The following is a 22,362-nucleotide window of genomic DNA, read 5'->3' as shown; positions in this document are numbered from 1 at the left end:
TTTGTGACTCTGTGCTTTTCTGGTGGTGCAGAGGTCTGTGAACGCTCAACTGCAGACAACTTGGAACCCCCATGGGGCTACCGGAATAAGGTGAGCTAAAGAAGTCTCTTTCCTCTTCTTCTTTTATCATCCAGGATATTACAGACACACTTCAGTTCACAGATGCTAAAAAGACACAGGGATCCTTGGGAAGGTGTGATCGATCCTTCGTTTGATGAGACTCAGCAGGGAGAAGAGTGGTTCACTTCATATATCCCAACAGTAGGGTAGATATAGAGGAGATACAGAATGTGGAACCAAATGGCAATCAGCCATCTAACCCTTGAAATAAAAGGCTGTAGCCTGAACTCAAGAGCAAACTGAAATGTAGGTACTCAGAATTTTCCTTGGGGTTGTCCAAGATTCCACATTGAGCATATACACTGAGCTGAAGCAAAGACCTTACTTTGATCTACCAATAAAGAATTCACTAAATTTCCACCTTACTTAAGTGCTAATGATCTGATGTAGAGGTGACATCACAATATAATTCCAATATGTGAGTGAGGTGACAGAAACCGGAACCCATAAAAAGGATGCATGGGACAAAGTTGTAGCTTGGGAACATCCTAATTCTGCCTATTCCTTATTAATTGTCTTTGGTTATTTTTAAAACAGGAATGATATTTCTTTGCAGAATTGTTAGTTTTATTAAACAAAATACTGTATTTAATGCTTAGCTCCATTTTAGATGCACAGCAGGTCTACACTAAATAAGCCTATTGTTATTTTATTACTTTATGTTTTCAGTGCAATGACATTTATTATGTACAATGGCAGAACTTACTGTGGCCTCCTTAAATTGGTTACAAAATGCTAAATTTCTCTGACATTTTCAGTAGAAATAATAAGATCTACAAGAAGATTTAATTTATTGAGTTCATAGTTACTTGTATTGCATGCAATGCTTGCATTATTAAACCTCCACTTAAGTACAATACTAAAAAGTGGTAAATGGCAAGATTGCTAATTTCTACATAACTCTTTTTATCATTGTTAATTTGCATATATGGACAATCATCTCCAGCCATCTGTTAACTCTTCTCTCTGAAAAAGAGCTGTTTATAATTCTATCAGTATATAGCCCTTCCTTCAATTAAACAGATGTTGTGGCATTCAGCATCCCAGAGAGTCATTCTTTCATCTTTAATCCAGTGACATAGTTTTATGTGAGGTATCATCATAGTCTTTTCCATTACTGAAAAATTTAGAGTCTGTTTCTTTGGATTAAATAAAATCAAAATTCCCGTATAATTTTAATTGACTCATGCTATGCCTATGAACTTTACAAATGTCTCCTTTTAATAAGCTGATAATGATATACACACTTTCCATATATGGCTTAAGGGAGTCAATTTTGGATGGCCACTACTTTGATTATGAATTAACATAAGCTAAGCATCATTCCTTAATGCAACAATATGAACGTCAGAATTTCAACTAAAATTAGTTATATTATGGTCAAAAGACACATTTCAAGACCAAAAAAAAAAAAAAAAAAAAAATTCTAGGAAGGAAGAAAGAAAGGAAGAGTGGTTATAGATGACGGTTTTGAAGGAAATGAGGTCAGGGAAAAAGCAGTCACCCTTCAAACCTGTGGCCTTCACCAAGTAGAAAGGTGTTTTAGATGCTTCATTAATGAGAAGAATAGCATGTCCCAAAAATACACTTCAGAGTTACATGGTACAATTGGACACTTAATGTCTAGATACATCACTCGCCTTAAAGAAAATGTCATGGGCTAATTAGGAGGTAGCCTAATACTATATCTTTAATGAGTAGAATTATGACTTATTTTTTTTTCTCCTTTACTATTCTTGATATTTCCTCATTAAACACAAATTGGCTTGTTCCATCATACTTTGAGCAAAAAAAGCATCAAAGTCTCACTTTTGAGGTGAAACTTGGAGGCTTAGTTCCTATCATTTTCATTTGAAGAGGTTAAGGGACACTTTCAATTCGTTAGAATAGAGACCTGCTTCAGAAACCTGATAAACAGCCAGACTTTCCTTTTAAAGTTTAATTGAACTTTGACCCTTCCAGTTCCTACAGAATGATGGATGTTAATTGTCACTGCTGAACGATTATAAAGTCCCACAGATTTTAACTGATCATATTGTCTTAATTAGTAAAAGTTTAAGAATTTTGTTATATATTTAACATTATTTTTTACTCGAATGATTGTTTCTAATGGCAACATCAACAAACTACGGGCCAACTGTAATATCCCTCTCCTCCCCATACATCATTTGATTCCTGGTCCTTTTTCTTGCTGTGCTGCATGCTGACTGCTGGAGCTAGAAGATTCAGGAGGGAAGACTTCTACTCCTTATAGAAAAGCTGAGGACTATGATGCTTGACAAAGCCCTCCCACAATGCAACTAAGACTTGGGTACACTAAAAAACAGGATCTGTAGAGCATTGCTGGGCTCTCAAGTATGTACTGGTCATCTTCCTGGACAACCAGTGAGGTGAAACCTGACTTACACCATTGCTATTATACAAACTGGAAAGCCAGAGTAGCCCTGGGTGCAAACAGACCCCAAATATTTTTTTTAAAGAGTTCATAATTCTGTGCATAGAGTAACTCAAGACTGGCAAGGCTGATAATATAGTAGGTAAGGCCAAGACTTTGTTTCTTAGAAGAGGTAATAATAAGCCTACTTTAAGAAATATATATGTAATAAGTGGCAGTCTACTTACAATTTCTCTCTTTAAGATAGCTTGTTTACCTAAGCAGGTAAAACTTAATCCCCTATATTTGTGCTCTCCATTTGAAAGGGTAGTATGTGACAGAGCACAGGAATAAGACTTGTTAAGGTGCACACATTTCAGAGGCTTTAAAACTTAGGGATGCATCAGGATTTCTTGGGGAAGTTTTTGAAAAACAAAGAAGGCATATCATAGGCCAATGAATCAGAATTTGGGGGCATAGTGCAGGACTGGTACCTAGGCATTCATTTTTCTTTTTTAAATTCTTCAGGTGATTTTGATGCACAGCTATTGCTAGCTATTCCATCTTTCTGTTGAGAATACCATTTACTCAAATCTGCTTACTCTTAACACCATAATTTTGGGGTCCAACTGTGATAGCAATATTTCTCTAGCAGCTAAATTTAACTGTATTAATTGAGAATGGCTTGGCCTACATCACAGAATGAATGACATCTATTTCTCAGGACTTTAATTTGAAGATAATGTACAAATAAAACAAATTGTACTTTAGGAATTAGCTTCAAATTACTCCTCACTTAAACTAGAGGTAGAAGTGGTCAAGGCAAACTTGACTTTCTGTTTGGGGGTTGTACTGGTTAGGCTTCTGTAGGGAAACAGAACCAACAAGAGATATCTGTAAATGTAAGATTTTATGAAAGTGTCTCACACAACTGTGGGGATGCATGAGTCTAAATTCCACAGGGCAGAATGCAAGAGTTTGAATTCCATATGGCAGGCAGCAAACTGGCAACTCCAATGAAAGTGTTCAGTGAACTCAGGAAACACCGGATAGCAGAAGTGAAGTTTCTCTCTCTTCACCCTTAAAAGTCATCAACTGATTGGATTAAACCAGCTGATTGAATTCTCTCGTTGCAGAAGACACACTTTTCATTGAGGTAATCAGCCACAGATGCAGTCAACTGATGATTTCATAAACCTGCCACCAATGTCCTTGAAGTAATGGTTAGGCCAGTGCTTGTTTGACCAGACACCTGGACACCATCACCTGGCCAAGTGGACACATAAACCTAATTATCACAGGGGTCGTGCTGGTTCTGCTCCATTTAATGCTTTGCTCTACTTCTCCATATCCTATCACATCTGCTGTGAGACAATTTCTTTCTTCTCTAAATGCTTTTATATCAATTACAGATAATTATAGGTCTTTCTGTGTACAGTCACTAAAAATTAATACTTTGAGCATAGTCTTCATCAATCACATTTTCATGTAGTAGATTGCTTTACCCTTGATAGCTGTTGATGGCAGACTTGGAACATATCTTATACTGCTTGATTGTCAAATGAGTAGAATGGATATGTCATTACATATGGAATGTTTCCATTGTTGATGACTATATCCATTGCACAGCACCTAGCATAGGATAAAAGTTCAATATAAATATTCAATAAACAAAACCAAGCTCTCTTTACCCTAAAACCATTGCTCAGAGTCGGAAATGCTATCAGATCTTTTCTCTTTAACAGTAGCTCTCTGCAAGGAATGACAAATAGTAGGAATAAATGGTTGGTTGACTCTTACCCCAGAAAGTACATCTATCTCTCTTAGTACCCTATACCTCTATTCTGTGCCTTTCTGCTTTGTTTTTTGATTGGCCCTGTGATATGGGAAATGGTTTTAAATTCTGTTCAAAATTTAGTAAAGGGAAAGCAGTTTCCAAATGGAAAAAGAAGTGGAGAATTCCCCCCACATATCTGAAGCCATTGGATTTTGATACTGATATTTCCTAGTGACAGTTACAAACAGTTCTCCCAAACCCCTGGCTATATAATGCTTTATGTCAAGTTTCACATACACAACTTTTTCAATAAGCTTGGCTAAGGTGGCTTTTGCAGCTAAATTTGTGCAAAAGTTGTGATTCCTACATTTAATAAATAAGTGCCAGTCACCAGGTAAAGCAATAGTGATATTGCAATAAAAAAGATTGGGATTCCGTAAACCTCTAGCAGTCCGAGAGCATGGAGGTAGCGCTCCGTCTTCCGAAAACGGGGAAGTTAGTGGTGGTCGGCGGCGGCATTGCAGGCGTCACTTGTGCGGAGCAGTTGGCTATTCAGTTTCCATCAGAAGATATTCTCCTGGTGACAGCATCTCCTGTCATTAAAGCTGTTACAAATTTCAAGCAGGTTTCTAAAATATTGGAAGAATTTGATGTTGAAGAACAACCAAGTACCATATTAGAAAACCGCTTTCCCAACATTAAGGTTATAGAATCTGAAGTAAAGCAACTGAAGAGTGAAGAACACTGCATTTTAACAGAAGATGGCAATCAGCATGTGTATAAGAAACTCTGTCTTTGTGCTGGAGCTAAACCGAAGTTGATATGTGAAGGAAATCCTTATGTATTAGGAATCCGTGATACAGATAGTACTCAGGAATTTCAGAAACAGCTCACTACTGCTAGAAGAATAATGATTGTAGGGAACGGTGGTATTGCAGTTGAGTTAGTTTATGAAATTGAAGGCTGTGAAGTGATTTGGGCCATTAAAGATAAAGCTATCGGGAATACTTTCTTTGATGCAGGGGCAGCTGAATTCTTAACTTCAAAGCTCATTGCTGAAAAACCAGAAGCTAAAGTTGCACAGAAAAGAACCAGATGTACAACTGAAGGAAGGAAAAAGGAAACAAGAACCAAAGCTAAGGATGGTAATGTAGGTAGTGCATTGGGACCTGATTGGCATGAAGACTTGACTCTTAAAGGAACCAAAGAGTTTTCTCATAAGATTCACATTGAAACCATGTGTGAAGTAAAGAAAATCTACCTTCAGGAAGAATTTAGAATTCTGAGGAAGAAGTCCTTGACTTTTCCAGAAGACCATCATAATAAGTCAGTTAAACCAACTGATAAAGAGATGTGGCCTGTGTATGTGGAATTGACTAATGAAAAGATATATGGCTGTGATTTCATTGTCAGTGCTACAGGAGTTATACCAAATATAGAACCTTTTCTCCATGGCAACAATTTTGATCTAGGACAAGATGGTGGCCTGAAAGTAGATGATCATATGCAAACGTCACTTCCTGATATCTATGCAGCAGGTGACATCTGCACTGTATCGTGGCAGCCCAGCCCAGTCTGGCAGCAGATGAGGCTGTGGACCCAGGCTAGACAGATGGGATGGTATGCCGCAAAGTGCATGGCTGCAGCTAATTTAGGAGACACTATTGACATGGATTTCAGCTTTGAACTTTTTGCTCATGTAACAAAATTTTTTAACTATAAGGTTGTATTGCTGGGAAAATACAATGCACAGGGCTTAGGTTCAGATCATGAACTAATGCTGAGATGTACCAAAGGAGAAGAATATGTCAAAGTTGTCATGCAAAATGGGAGAATGATGGGAGCTGTCTTAATTGGTGAAACTGATTTGGAAGAAACATTTGAAAACCTAATTTTAAACCAAATGAATCTTTCATCCTATGGAGAAGATCTGCTAGATCCAAATATTGACATAGAAGATTATTTTGATTAAAAAGGACATTTCAAGAAAACATACATTTCCAAATAAGACAAAAAAAATCATAAGCCAATATTGTGAATAACTGCACTGATTTAATGATGACCACACTGAAGATAATTTTAGTGGAAAAATATTAAAATCTAAGAAGAAAATCAGTTCAATTTATTTACTTATATATTTTCTAACATAAAATTAACTATTGTGTAAAAAATCTTAAATTATTCATCTGTATTTTTTAACCTTAAATATGTTCTTTCATCATTTAGATTTGGAGCAAATTTAGCTCAGTGGTTATCTACTTAACCAAAATGTAGACCAGAAAGTCACTCTTCGATGAAGATTTTGAGTTGTCAAAATAGGGCTGTGATTGGAGAGTTGCTGCCTAATGAGAACAGTTTCTGTTTAGAGTAATGAAAAAGTTCTGGTAATAGACAGTGGTGACAGTAGCACAATATTGTGTATGTAATTAATATCACTGAATTGTATAAAACAGTGGTTATAATGGGAAATTTATATACAACAGTGGTTATAATGGGAAATTTGTATGTAAGTTACCACAATAAAAATTTTTAAAAAAACAAACAAACAAAAAAAAAAAAAAAAAAAAAAAATTGGGCCCCTGTCCTTAAGGGGTATAAAGGAGGAAGCTAGAAATGAAAACAAATACAATATAAAACATCATGATAAATTCTGGAAATTACCAGAGTAATATCAAATTGCAGGGTGTTGAAATTTTGTGAGTAATGTTAAAATCATATTTTTACCAGGGAATTCTTCCTTGCTAACTAACTAGGCATGCTGGAAATTGATGCCCACTCTTAAAGGTCATAAAAGATTCGTGAGGAACCCTTATAATTTTTAGCCTGACTCTTTGTTGAATTCTTTGGATGGGGTAGCATATCAGTTCTATTTCTTTTGATGTGTATAGGTTCAGGAGATGTGAAATTCTTTGAAGAGAGCCACTACAGTGCACCAGAAAAGCAGGGTTTGTACCATCAGGTTTTCCCTGTATATACTTTATGTGCTTAATGGGTTTATATGGTCATTGTTTGGAATTACTGACCAAAATTCATTGCCTGTCGAGTCACTAGAATCAAAATATCAAACAGAAGGCCTCAAGTCCTTTCCTCTAGAGAGCTGAACTCCTACAGCACTCATTCCCTAACAATCAGGAAGCCCATAGGAAAATATAAGAATGTGATTTAACAAGTGGGTGCATATGGAAGCAGATATCCAGGACCCATAGCTCAGAATACTGATAATGTATGAGAAGAAATGGATATCCCTCATTTATACAACAGAACCAATAAAAATATTGGGAATGTTCTTAACACTGTGTAAATGTTTTCCTGACATTTATTCATCTCAAGGTCAGGGCACTCTGTGAAGTTTGGCAGAAAGTAACATGAGGGTTAAGTCACCCCTTTGCCACTCAACAGCTGTGCAGCTTCAGGGAATTCAGGTCAAGGATGACAACAGCTAATGTTCCTAAAGCTGCACCTTGTGCCTGCGTCTCCTCAAACCCTGCCTTCCCCCATGACGAAGACTCCTGAGGTGGAGAAAGGTTACACAACTTGTCCTGGGTCACACAGCTCCTGAGAGGTCAGACAGCCAGGAGTCGCGTCCAGGCTGGTCCCAGGAACCATGATTATCACCACCACTCCAATCTTTTAAGCTCTTGAGACTCAGTTTACTCGTTTGCAATCTAAAGATGATGATGAAATCCATCACTGAAGTTGTAAGGAGGAAATCAACCCAGAAAGATGCGCAATAAGTAAATGTTGAGTCAATTGATTAATTAATTCATTAATGGATTAATGACAGGCATAAGTTTCTGAAGTATCTGGAGGTCATGTAGACCCATAAAAAGAGCATCAGACCTGGAGTGAAAGAATCTCGTCCATTCTGCATTTGACATGTCAAATGTACAATACAGGGAACATTAGTTCATCTCTCTAGGCCTCAATGTTTTCATCTGTAAAGTGAGATTAAATAATAACTATCTCCTAGACTTTTCTGGGGAGATTAAATGAGGTGATGTATAAAATTGGCACCAAGTAGGAACTCAATTATGGCTATTGTTAATATATGAATGGACTGCTGAGATCTATGAAAGGCGGAATTGTTTCTTTCCTACTACTCTCTGTTCTCTCTCTTTTCCCTTCCTCTGTCACTCAGCAAATATTTATTAAGGACTTGCAGGTAAATAGTGAGGAACTTATTCTCCATTAATATTTACTGAGTTTATTAATTAATTAATAATGGTTGTGCAGATTTTAACTATGCTCTGTAGGTAAATAAGTAATTACTGTTTGCCTTGCACCTATACATGCTATACTGCATACAGATAAGACATATAATAAGGCCATGCCCTTGAATATTGTAAATCTTTCTAGGGAGAAAAATAAAACTACGTGAAAATTTATTTGGGTTGATTAGCCATTTGTGTTTGCTTTTGGTACAAAGTAGCACATTCGAACAGAATATTTTGAAGAGAAAACATAGATAGATATTCTTATTTATCTATAGAGATGACAAACGTCTATGTTTGAAAATGAATAGTAAATGGCTATTACATTTGGTAAGTAATTCACATATTTATTTTTTATATCTAAGAAATATAAAATATATTCTATGCTGACAAGCATGTTGATGGAAATAAAAGATGTGAAAATACGCACAAATTTTTATTTAATATTTTACTATTTATTTTTAGTAAAATGTATAAAGCTATAAATTTTATAGTTTTAGAATGTATATGTATAATTTTTACTTTTAAACATTTTTGCTTATTTTCCAATTAGAAACCTGTTTGTTCATACTAAATAATCAGAAAATCCTAAAAATCATAAAGGAGAAAACTTTAAAACCAACTGAAATTCTTCTATCCAACATTTTATTTAAAATGTGAACAAGGGATTGTCTTTAACTTGTGTTTGTCAGAGAATTCTTTCCTTCCATCCCATCTCCTGCCCTGAGTAAAATGTGCCCCAGGCAGGGCTGCAAATTATAAAGCAAAAATAAAAATTAGGAATGATCATCCATAGTTTATATGCTTTATTAATCATTATAATGTAGACTCAGTGGCACTTGTTACAATGACTTGTTATTATAGAATACAAATTTTAAAAATTCCCTTTATATTCCATACCTCCAATTAAAACAGATAAACAAACAGGTCTGCTATTGTTAGTTTGTTTTCTGTCTTTTAACATTTTCTACTGATATGTTTATTACAGAAGAAAAATATATAAATATATATAAATCTTGCAAGTGACTAAAATAATTCCTCATCCTTAATAGATCTCTAAGAAAAGTTTTTCAAATGATTTAATGTTATCTCAAAATTAAATAAGCATTATTTGTTGAGCTTAGGTAAAACACTCAGTCACATATGCAGGTTTACCCTCTCAAGGCAAATCTATATTCTATAAACCTTTCTTTTGACGTACTCAGAATCCCTAACTGCTTGGGTAGACCATTAGTCTTAAAATAGAACTGTTTGCCCAGGCCCAATGGAGAATATGCTAATAGTTGAGTGACTTTCGGAACATCATGGATTTAGACAGTCTTTACACTGTGCCTCTAAGATCTCAACTAGATCCTCCAATTCAACATCCAGTGGCCCTTTCCCTGTGCTCCAGGTTATACTTTCAGTGCATTTCCTTATATTCCACTGGATGGAAAGTTAATGAAATGTGTTCTCCACTGACACTTTTTCCCAGGCATATCTAGGGACAAGCTGATTGGATTAATAGCACTGCCACCTGCTTTCCTATTTCTCAGTGCTAGGCATTGCTAACACCTGCCTTTATAGAGGCTGCCTCTGTCATTTGCAGCCCCCAACCCCAGCCTTCTGTGTGTTAGCAGCCATCTGCTTTAAGAATTTAAGTTGTAGCCTCTGAGAAACTATAGGAAAGAAAATTGCAATGTTATGAATTTCCAAATTGCCATAGCTCACGCTCAATGTTTATTTTATTTTAATATTACTGCCAATGGGTTTTGCTGAGTGAAATAAATTTAGCACTAATGAGCATATTGTGAAAGTTTAAAAACACAATGTAATAAATGATTCAAAGTAATCTCTACAAAAATGACTTCAAAAGGCCGAGGAGTCACTGAGCAGGAGGGAAACCAAGAGGATGCAAAGGAGCAACAAATATTTTGGTGAAAGCAATTATGATTTTTATATTAGCAATTAATCAAGTAGTCCTTGTTTCTCTCAATATCACAAAGACAGAGTTGTGCAATGAAAAAACCAGGTCAATTTAATTACAAAAATCTCCCAGATTAATTAGCTGATTAAATTAACCTGACAGGGCCTGGCAAATAGTAGGGTTTATGGAGGTTTGTTCCTGTCTAATCTTTGCTTCCTTCTTGTTTCCCAATGTTTTCAATAAAGATCATGCATGTGGGCTGGCATTAACTTTCACAGATAGGTTTATGAATTATGTTGCTCGATATGACAGTCTTTTTTGAAATAATTACTTTACAAGATTATTTAAAGGAACGCATATTCTAGACTTTAAGGTATGATTGTGTTTTCCAATTTTTGTCTCATGCATATGCCCTTGCTATTGTATTTTTCTTAGTATTGCTATTTTAAGTAGCAATTGATATATATATAGGATTTTCAGGCAAAATAAAATATTGGGACATGGAGATAATATTAAAGTTAGTATCAACTTGGTTTTGATATGACAATTACAAATTGTTATATCACATTGAAAACCCTGGAGAGCAAATTTGAGGAAATAGAGAATCAAAGAGATTCAATTTTTTTTCTCACATTCCCATAGAAGAACCAAGATATTAATCATGATGAATGCTACCCAAAGTTCCTGCTCTTTTTGCCCTACTACATTGCCTTCCACATAGCAATTGCATGCTTACACTGTTAAAGGTAAACTATAGTCTTCAATTCTACTTCTGTACTTCCCTTCTCTCTTTAACCCATTCCAATCCAGTTTGGCCCCATCCTGAGAGGGAAGAGTTAATCTCTTCCAAATTAATCTCCTGCAGAGTGGCAATTCAGAAAAGTAGTCTTCCTTCTGCAGAGCTACAGGGAGTAAACAGGGCATTTGTACCTGGACAACCCCAAACCTGGGACTCGGTCCACCTGATCATCACAGAGGAGTGTCAGAAGCTTTTCCAGCCATGCATCCTTGTGTGGGGAATCTTGCTGCCTTCATTCTGCAATGCACAGCTTGGACTTCAGCTCATTTGTTACTCCAGGGAAAGGGCAGGTATTACTCCCAACCACTAAAACTGAGTTGGGGGATTGGGTTGCAGCCAAGTTTCTGTCATTATATTGCTTCTCTATGCTGTCCTTGTTATGTCAGAGTAAGAGCTAGTGCTTCTTTAATGTAGCTGAAAATTCTCAAAGTCAAGAGTGAGGCTCCTTCACTTGGAATCTGATGTCTATCCCGGCTAGATACCTGGGTGTTGTTTTAGAATGAATGAACATGGTGTCAAGCATTCACACCCCGGCTCCTACTTCCATGAATTGAACAAGCAGGATGATGTGCTGCTTGACCATTTGACCTTCCCTCCCACTTTTTAAAATGAAAAGCCAAACTATCCAGCAAAATTCCTGGGTCACCCCCATGATTCCAAATCAAGCGTTCAGTCCTCTATCCTTACGTTACTCATCCTAGCCACAGCATTTGCAACATTGATCATCACCCAGCTCTCCTTGAATCTCTTTCATCATTAGTTTCTGGAATACCGTACCCTTGGTCCTTTTCCTACCTCACTAGAAAGTGCTCCTTGGTCTCCTTTGCTGGGTCATACTTGAACTTATAAGCTCTGTAGAGTGTTCCAATGCTTTGTCCTTCTCTGTACTTCTCTATGTGTATCCCTAGGTAACCTCATCCTGTTCCATGACTTATGAATCACATTTAATCAATGAGTCACGATGTTACACTTGCAGTCCCAAACTCTTCTCTATCCCACAGATTCCTTTACCCAATCTACTTCTCAACTTTATAAGATAATCTTGGCAAATGAGTTCTAACTTTCCTTGATCTGTAGGGAAATCTAGATCACTAATTTGTACCAAAAGTTTAATCAGTCCAAATTTGCCCACCCACAACCTTGCTTCCTTTTCAAATTCTTTTGAACATGTGTCTAGTTAATGTGGTCAATTCAATTGGAATCATTCTTGACCCTTCTCTTTACTAACACTCCATATACAAGCCATAAGCAAATTATGTTGACAATTCTTCTGAAATAAATTCGGAGTCCTTACCCTGCTCCCCACCTCCACTGCTATCTCTATTGACTAAGGCACCATCATCTCCTGCCTGAACGTAGCAGGAGCTTCCTAGCTGTTTTCAGTGAATTCATTCCTCCTCTCCAGGTGAACATTTTCCTAGTAGCAACAGCAGAGTGATGGTTTTGAGCAGAGGATTGATTGACCTTGCTGCGTATTTATCATTCATTAGTCTCCTTGCGCCCAGCACACATGCCGCTCTCGGTCAATATGCCAGCTGCTCCGTCTCCCTGGAAGGCTATTTTCTTAGCTACCTGAATAACTTGCTTTCTTACTTTCTTCAAATCTCTGCTTTTTCAATTGTCTTTATTGAGTTTCACATATAAAATTGCAAATCCCTTACAATAATGTTGTATCCACCCATCTCGCTTTATATTTCTATATTTCTTCATTGCAGTTACACCAATCAGGATGCTATTGCTTATTGTGTTACCCCCAGCCACCCACCCCCAGAATATGCTACAAGAGAGCAAGGATGTTTTTCTGTTTTGTTTTGTTTGTTTTTGTTTCCCACTAAGTTTTCAGTGTCTAGGACTTTGCTTGGTACATAATAGGCATTCCTTGTGTAATTTTCAGTTCCTTGCTATAAGTTTGTTCTCAAACACAGGAGATCTTAATCTGAAAGTGTCACACACTTAATATTCATTTGACACACACTTAATATTCATTTGACACATACTAAGCAACCACGTCATTAATTAGTAATCTATAATTATTAATTATTCAATGCTAATAAATTATTTACTGAATATGCTTTTTGATTCATAAAAATACAAGAACTGTATTATATGCTGATGGAAATATACAGATAACTAAGACATCACCCAAAGAGGACCTAAATAATCAAAGAAGGCCTAAGTAAGTTAAAGGGCATTCCTTGCTCATGGATTAGAAGGTCAAATTTCTTTAAAATATCAATTCTACCCAAATTTATCTACAGATTCAATGCAAATACAATCAAAATTTCAACAGCCTATATTTCAGAAATGTAAAAGCCAATTATTAAATTTATTTGGAAGGGTAAGGGGCCTCAAATAGCCAAAAACATCTGGAAAAGGAAGAATGAATTGGAAGCCTCACACTTCCTGATTTTAAAGCATATTATGAAGCTACAGTGGTCAACACAGCATGGCACTGGCAAAAAGATAGACATATTGATCAGTGGAATTGAATTGAGAGTTTAAAATTAGACCCCCAGGTCTATGATCAATTGATTTTGACAAGCCAGCCAAGTCCACTCAAATGGGATAGAACATTTTCTGCAATAAATGGTTCTGGGAGAACTGGATATCCATATCCAAAAGAATGAAAGAGGACCCCTATCACATTCCCTATACAAAAATTAACTCAAAATCAATCAAAGACCTAAACACAAAAGCCAGTACCATAAAACTTTCAGAAGAAAATGTAGTGAAACATCTTCAAGATCTAGTGGCTTGCAGTGGTTTCTTAGACCTTACACCCACAGCACAAGCACCAAAAGAAAAAATAGATAAATGGGACTGTCTCAAAACTGAATATATTTGTGCTTCAAAGGACTTCGTCAAAAAGGTGAAAAGACAGCCTACCCAATTGGAGAAAATATTTAGAAACCACAAATCTGATAAAGGTTTAATATCCAGAATATATTAAGAAATCCTACAACTCAACATTAAAAAGACTAATTTTAAAATGGGCAAAAGTATGAATAGACATTTTCCAAAGGAGAATTACAAATTGCTAAAAAGCACATGAAAAGATGTGCAACTACACTAGCTATTAAGGAAACGTAAATCAAAACCACAGTGGGATATCCTTTCACACCTACAAGAATGGCCACTATTAAACTACAAATGTTGGAGAGGATGTGAGAACTAGGAACACTCATTCACTGCTGGTGGAAATGTAAAATGGTGCAGCTCTGTGGAAGACAGTTTGGCGGTTCCTCCAAAAATTAAATATTGAGTTGACCTATGACCTGGCAATTTTGCTTCTCAGTACATACCCAAAAGTTCTGAAAGCAGGGACACTAATAGAATTTGCACACTGATGTTGATAGCCTCACTATTCACAGTTGCCAAAAGATGGAAACAACCCAAGTGTCCATGAACGAATGAATGGATAAATAAAATGTGGTCTATACATACAATGGAATATTTTTCAGCAGTAAGAAGGAATGAAATCCGGAAGCATATGACAACATGGATGTACGTTGAGAACATTATATTGAGTGAAATATCAGACACAAAAGGACAAATATTATATGATCTCACTGATGTGAACTAATTATAATAGGTAAACTCATAGTGTTAAAATAAAGAATATTGGTTACCAGGAGAGAGGAGGCTGGAGAATAGAGAGTGGATGCTTCTTATGTGCAGAATTTTTAACTCAGTTGAATTTATATGTTTGGAAATGGATAAAGGTGATGGTAATGCATTACGATAAGTATAAGTAACAGCACTGAATTATGTGTGTGACCGTAGTTGAAAAGGGAAGTTCAGAGTTGGGTATGTCACTAGAAGGAAAACTAGAGGATAAAAGTTAGGACTGTATAACACAGTGAACCCTGTAGTGGATGATGACTGTGGTTAATAATACAGATATAAAGACATTTTTCATGAACTAGAACAAATGTACATCACTATTACAAGGAGCTAATAATAGAGCGGTATATGGAGAAAAATTCTCCTACAGCAAAGTATGGACTATAGTTAACAGTAATGTTTTTAACATTCTTTCCTCAGCAGTAACAAAGACATCATACTAATGCTAGAGGTAAATAATAGGGGGCGAGAAAGGGGTATGGGATGTTTTGGGGTTTTTTTTTGTTTTTTTTTTTTTGTAGTAATGAAAATGTCCCAAAATTGATTGTGGTGATGAGTGCACAACTATGTGATGATAGCTGCTGAGCCACTGATTGTATACTTTTAATGGATTGTACAGTGTGTGAATATAGCTCAATAAAACTACTTAAAAATAAGCATCAGAATTCTCCTCACAGAACTATGTAAATTGGTAAGCATCATGAGAAACAGATATAGGTACAAGAATCTAGGAATGTTCCAAAGGGAAGATGCAAAGGGCAGTAATAGAGAGCTGTAATGCCTTGCTGGCAACTAGACTGGGTCTTGACATAATTTGGACATAAAAATATCAATAAAAAATATAAATTTTTTGATATAATATTTTTGACAATATTTTTATTTACAACTTTTATCAATATTTTGTTTTGTAACATACAGGCCCTTAGTTTCCTCATCTATATCATGGAAGACCTGTGCCTATTAAATGAGAAAAATCTGGGTAAATGTCATAGCCTAATGCCTGGCACATAAGTCCTCAAAGATTGTTATAATAACGTGGACAAAATAGACTGAGTGAAGAACATGAATAATGTAATCGTAGAATGACAGTACTTACCTTGAATTTATTTTTCTATTACTTTATTTTATTTATTACTTCATTTAATAAATAGGTTAATAGTAATATGAAAAAATGCACACATAGTTTCCATTCAAAACTAGTCCTCCAAATGAACAGTATACTAATTGTTCATTGTTTTTGCAAGACTTTAAATCAATTCAGACAGTTTCTAGATTTAGGAAGTAAAAATATACAAAGCCCCATTTCATTTGAATTTCAGTTAAGCAACAAATGACTTTTAGTATCAGTCCCAAATGTTGCATGGGATGTATGTATACTTAAAAATATTTGTTGCTTACCTGAAATTTAAATTTAAATTTAAATCTAATTCAGCTCTTGAGTTTTATCTGGCACCTTAAATACTGTTATGCTTTGAGGCTTTAATTTAAGCAGTCACGTCCTAGTATACAGGCTCTCTAAGCACATGCACACACACACACACACACTCACAATCACACACAAAGATACAAAAATCTCCAATATGTAGTGTTTGCCAAAACCTATGGTATTGACTGGCACAATCTGACCTATTGAGACAGTAAGAGCCAGCTCTGCTATACCATTAAAACCAAACCTAGAAACTGCAAGAGACCGTAAAAATAAAATTAAAATCCACTTAATTTACAGAGCAGGGATCAGCAAACTATGGCCTCTGGGCTAAATATGGCCCTTATGGATCTTACAGTGTAAAGCGGAAAAGAAAGGCATTAAATTAAATGCGAAATCAGATAAATGTGTGAGTTTCATGTATGAGAGAAAGTGCAGGACTTTATGCTAATGTGTGACTCGACAGTTAGGTATTTTGATTTCATTTCCACTTCAAAATATTAATTTATTCCTGCCAAGAATGGAAACTTGCTTTATGATTCCTTCTTTATATTTACTAAGTTTCCATTTTGAATACTTAATTCAAAAGTTTACTTTTTATATGCAGTTAATATAAAAGTTTACTTTTCATATGCTTTTTCTTTTCTTCAGATTGTCCCTTCTTTTAGAGTTGTCAAAGAAATTCTAGCAAGACATCATTGGTACGTGTGCATTTATTGCAGAATGGTCTGCTTATCTGCCAAGCAAACTATTACATTTAAAACACGGGTTTCAGTGGGACACATATTGAGTGGTAAGATGTGAATAGGAGAAAACTGTCTAGTAGCAAATCATGTGTGTTGGCGACAGATATCATAATCCAGTAGGCTTCAGATCTGACCTTCCACTTCACCCATACCTAACATGTCGCCCCAAATCACCTACTCCTTTGTTTCTTTGATACCTATTTTAAAAGAATAGAGATTTGCTACTTATGCCCTTTAGTATTTCTACGAGCAGAGTTCATCAGTCCTTAAATTCTACTTACATATCTTACCACAGGGCTCAGGAAAGGTATGCCTTCCACAGTGCAACTCCATGCAAATATACTTTTCAGAGACTGATCCCAAATATGTACCCAGGCTCCTGCCCTGTTTGACTGGACTGCACTATTTACCAGCCTCATGATTTTCTCTTGTGCCATTAAAATACGGTCTAAATTCTCCTCCCCCAGGCACCCAACTCTAATTGTGTAACTATGAAGGATCTTGTATATCTGCTTTAATCTGACCACCCTCTCTTAGAGTAAGAACTGAGATTAAATAAGGGAAACCCTTAACTACCCTGATTATGTTGCCAATGGCAGACATGTAACATAATCTTAAAGTTTTATAATAGGAAATATGAATACATTGTCACAAGCATTCAATAATTATGTGTCTTCCCTACTTCCAAATTGGAAATTTAATAGAAAAAAATTAAAGTGTGCTTAATATAAATGGCTTATTAAGGTATGGAATCCATCTACATCCTAAAATCATATTATTTATCATTATTATATTTGCAGTTTGAGTCAAACCATGCCATTAAGTTTTTTTTTTTAATTTGAATTTCAGATAAAAGGATCCTTTTGTTTGTTTTATAAATCATATTTTTTATTGTAGAATATAACATATATACATAGAAATGATAACTTTCCAAGTGCAATCTGACAAGTAGTTAGAAAATTTCAAAGAATTTTATGGGTTACAGTTCTACAGTTTCAGTTATTTCCTTATTAAAATATAACATATATACAAAAAGATAATATTGACCCTGGCATCGAGGGATTGAGAACGCCTTTTTGGACATTAAGTTTTGTGGTGAATTATCAAATAGATATGATGAACTCAATTATTCCACTTTGCAAAGTATAGCAAAAACATAACAAAATCTTTGAAAGGAAATTAATCATGTGCAACATGTAAGTAGATAAATAGGTAAGTGAAGAGCTTGGATTACTTGAGAATTTTTGAGTTATGTAGAATCAGTTTTTTCCAGGATGACTCATAGGTAAGAGGCCTACATTTTGAGGAGTACAAACGTTCTGACAAATAAATTAAACTGACCCCATTTGAAGACAGACCATCTTATTTGTGAAGTAATTGGAGGCTTCAAGGACTTGATAAAATTGTTTTAAAAAATGAGGACTTCCCACTTTGCTCCCCCATATGCCCAATTTTGACTCTCCCAATTGGAGGACTGGTTTGGCAGGTTCTTCTTGAAACCATCCATAACTGGGCTTCAGGAGATGTCCTCACTCCCCATTGGCTAGTAATAGAAGAGTTCAAATATGAAAGCTACCTCTGTAAAATTCAGAGATAAGAGTTCTTACTTAAATTATTTTTTCTTTAACAGTATAGCTTTCAGTCTTCTTGGAATTACACTTATACAAAACTTTACTTATTATTTTGATATTACTATTTATAATGTTATATTTTGATCCCTTCATTTCAATTTTCTACATCTCAAATTTCCTCTAGCTTGACAACAAAATTTCAATGATTTTCCTCACTAATAAATTAATGAGAAATTCAATTGATTAATGATTAAGAACATCTGATAAAAGGATTCTTTTTTAAATCAAAATTTCAGAGGATGTTTCCTGCTCATGAAACTTTCCCAGTGACTTTGACTAATTTATTCTTTTTTTTTTTCTTGATGAGACTCTCCCAGGATCATTTTTTTTCATTAAATTCAATTTTATTGAAATACATTCACACACCATACAATCATCCATGATATACAATCCACTGTCCACAGTATGATAACATAGTTATGTATTCATCACCACAATCTATCTATGAACATTTTCCTTACATCAGAAAGAACCAGAACAAGAATAAAAAATAAAAGTGAAAAAAGAACACCCAAATCATCCCCCCATCCCACCCCATTTGTCCTTTAGTTTTTATCCCTATTCCTCCACTCATCCATACACTAGATAAAGGGGGTGTGATCCACAAGGTCTTCACAATCACACTGTCACCCCTTGTAATCTACATTATTATATAATTGTCTTCAGGAGTCCAGACTGCTGGGTTGGAGTTTGGTAGTTTTGGGTATTTACTTCTAGCTATTCTAATACATTAAAGCCTAAGAGGTGTTATCTATATAGTGCCTAAGAATGTCCACCAGAGTGACCTCTCGACTCCATTTGGAATCTCTCAGCCACTGAAACTATTTTGTCTCATTTTGCATCCCCCTTTTGGTCAAGAAGATACTCTCAGTCCCACGATGCCAGGTCCACATTCATGCCCGGGAGTCATACTCTGAGTTGCCAGGGACATTTACACCCCTGGGAGTCGGGTCCCACGTAGTGGGGAGGGCAGCAAGTTCACCTGTCAAGATGGGTCAGTTAGAGAGAGAGAGGGCCACATCTGAGCAACAAAGAGGTACTCAGGGGGAGACTCTTAGGCACCATTACATACAAGTTTAGACTCTCCTTTGTGGTAATGAGCTTCATAAGGGCAAGTCCCTTGCTCGAGGGCTCAGCACATCAAACCGCCAGTCCCAATGTTTGTGACAACATCAACACCAGTCCAGGTGAGGATGTCCAACACAACCGCACCTTCCCCCAGATCCTCGGGGCTGGGGAGGGGGAGGCTGTAAATATGATTTCTATTATCTGCCCAAATTACTCTAGGATGTGTCACTATTTCACTCCAGCCTATACTAACCTACCGTATCTCACTTCCTATTCAAAGTTCCATGCAATTGTGGTGTTTGAACAAATCGACTGTAGAGTTGTACTGTTTAGAAAATTTAGATCCTGTACCAAATAGATATCTACTCCCTTGGTCTCATATGAAAGTTGAGGTTTTAAAACACTGACTAATTTATTCTTTATTTAAGACTCCTTTTTGAGTAACACGCATGTGGCAACTATACAGTATATTATACAACTGACAATATAATGGCCACACTAACTGAATTTCCAATCCATCTAAAACCAAACCATATAAAAGTGATATATGTCTTGTTGTTTTCATACCTCTTTATATTTCTAATCATCTGTGCAGTCCATTCAAAGGAATCTCAGTTGACAACCTACCCAACTATGAAAATTGAAGCGCCTAACAGAGGCTGATTTAACTCCTTGGAAAAGACACTTCTCTCCTTACCTCAAAAAACCAATCATTGGAATGATTGCAAATAAATTGCGACTATTCTTTGGATGTGACTTCTGGTAGAATGTGTGTCTACAAGTGTAAAAAAATGTAACCTTGGTTGTTTCCATGGAAAGGAGGTAGGATTAAACAATGAGTATTTTCAAATAAATCTTGATTTTGATAGATTTAAGTATATCATGATTCATTTGCCGAAAACAGTTATTTCACACACCTGCCCAGACTTACAGGACCATTTAGAGTGATTATAACAGTGATTCTCAACCTGGGCTGCACGTTAGAATCATCTGGGTAGACTGTACAATATCTTCCCTGGGTCTCTGCTCAGACCAATTAAATAAGAATATCAGGGGTAAAGGACTTGGGTATCAATAATTTTTCAAAGGTCCCCTAATGATACCTATGAGCACTTGGGGTTGATAACAACAGCATTAGTGTCCCTGAAACTGTTCTAGTTGCTGGGTTCCTCAGGTTTAGCTCACATTAGATATACCTAGGAAGTTATATTGTGGTTGATTTTTTTTTTTTTAATACTGATGCCACAGTTCTACTTCCAGCAAGGATTTAGAAATCTGGAAAAAGCCTAATTTCCAAACTTACAACAAGAAAAATCAGAGAGACAACAAAAATTATAAGTTTTGTTATGCACAGTTTGCTTGGAGCCACACGAAGACCAAAATCTAAGAACCCTCCTGCTCCCAATGCAGATAAATTGCAAACTATGGCAAACTCGGGGAAGAGCATGAGAGGAAGAGACACAGGGTGCCCTGCATGCAAGAATTAAGATTTCATTCCAAAATTTTAATGACTTTCTAAAGGTTGTGTGTGAGCTAGAGTGTACAGAATCACAGAAAACTGGACACAGGAGTTTGCACTGACTCATGGGCTTTTTTACATGAACCTCTACAAAGAGCTCATGAATAAGACTGGACAGAATGGGAGGCTAGAGGGGTCCTCTCTTGGTGTAGCAACTCTGCAGGAGGGAAACTGCTGCTGTGGCAGGAAAAGCACAATACCCCACTTAGACATTTCTCAATTACTGGACAAAGTTGAAAACTGCCTGGGAAGTATTGGCAAACCTTGTAACCCCAGAGCACAGGGGAAGACCCACTGTGACTGAGGGAAAACAAAAGAAACCACGACCCTCCCACTGTGAGAAGAGTGGAAGGAAAAATTCCTATGTAGGTTCAATACTAGTGACAGTCTCATAACTTTGGAGAAGGGCAGGACACTCTGCCACAAAAGAACCACCAAAGGCACAAGGCTGAATTTGTCTGCCACAGGGAAGAAAGAAAAAATTCCTGAGGAGGCACCACCTCACAGACATAGTCATACAATGTGAAGTTAGGATATAAACTGAACCAAGCAAACAGAGAACTGCCCCTGCCATCCAGCACCCACCATGCTAGCAAGCACCAAGCAACAGCATCTACTGAAGGAAGATGGTGACTAGCCTGCAGAGAGACCCCATCTGTGCCAAAGGCAGAAAGATGAGTATGGAGCATGAACATCGTGAACCCCACTACCCACCCCCCACCCCCAAAGCCCGGCCCCTATCCTCAAAGAATTTGAAGTAGTTGGTAGACTGAAGGTGTCTATTGCAATTCTGCAACAGAAGAACCCAAATCCTGCTCAACACCTAAATAGACTGATTAAAATCACCAGACATTGGCTTGGAATAAAAAAAGGTATGTCCATTTCCTGGCATAAATACTATTTACTTCAATTGCTGCTCTTCTACATTAAAAATCAAATAGAAGAAGAAAGAAAAAAGAAAACAAAACAAAAACATTGTCAACAAACAAAGCAATCATAATGACCTGAGTCAGAGATGACCCCCATGTTGAAACTATCATACAGGTAATTTGAAATAACTAGGTTTGTATGTTAAAGTATTTAGCTAAAAATGTGGAAAACTTAAATGAATAGAAGGGGAATTTGAGCAAAAAGGTGGACACTATACTAAAAAGTCAGAAA

At 36.3% G+C, this 22,362-nt stretch overlaps 2 protein-coding genes across 4 annotated transcripts in view; one reads left to right on the top strand and one right to left on the bottom strand.

The window, feature by feature from the left end:
* The window catches only part of LRRTM4 (leucine rich repeat transmembrane neuronal 4), a 703,458-nt gene that overhangs the window by 423,323 nt on the left and 257,773 nt on the right, over positions 1-22,362 (bottom strand). The gene's annotated exons all lie outside the window — the stretch shown is intronic.
* LOC119512739 (pyridine nucleotide-disulfide oxidoreductase domain-containing protein 1) lies at positions 4,732-6,325 on the top strand. Its single transcript, XM_037807571.1, has one exon. The coding sequence runs from the start codon at positions 4,732-4,734 to the stop codon at positions 6,241-6,243; it is 1,512 nt and encodes a 503-aa protein (XP_037663499.1). The 3' UTR covers positions 6,244-6,325.

This window comes from Choloepus didactylus, chromosome 17, assembly GCF_015220235.1.
Source record: "Choloepus didactylus isolate mChoDid1 chromosome 17, mChoDid1.pri, whole genome shotgun sequence".
NCBI classification, from domain to species: Eukaryota; Metazoa; Chordata; class Mammalia; order Pilosa; family Megalonychidae; genus Choloepus; species Choloepus didactylus.
Note: the sequence above shows the minus strand (reverse complement) of the source record. Positions and strands in the feature narration are given on the sequence as shown.

What these genes read in the sequence shown, in the direction of transcription:
- LOC119512739 (XM_037807571.1), top strand. Translation starts at nt 4,732, where the DNA reads ATGGAGGTAGCGCTCCGTCTTCCGAAAACGGGGAAGTTAGTGGTGGTC.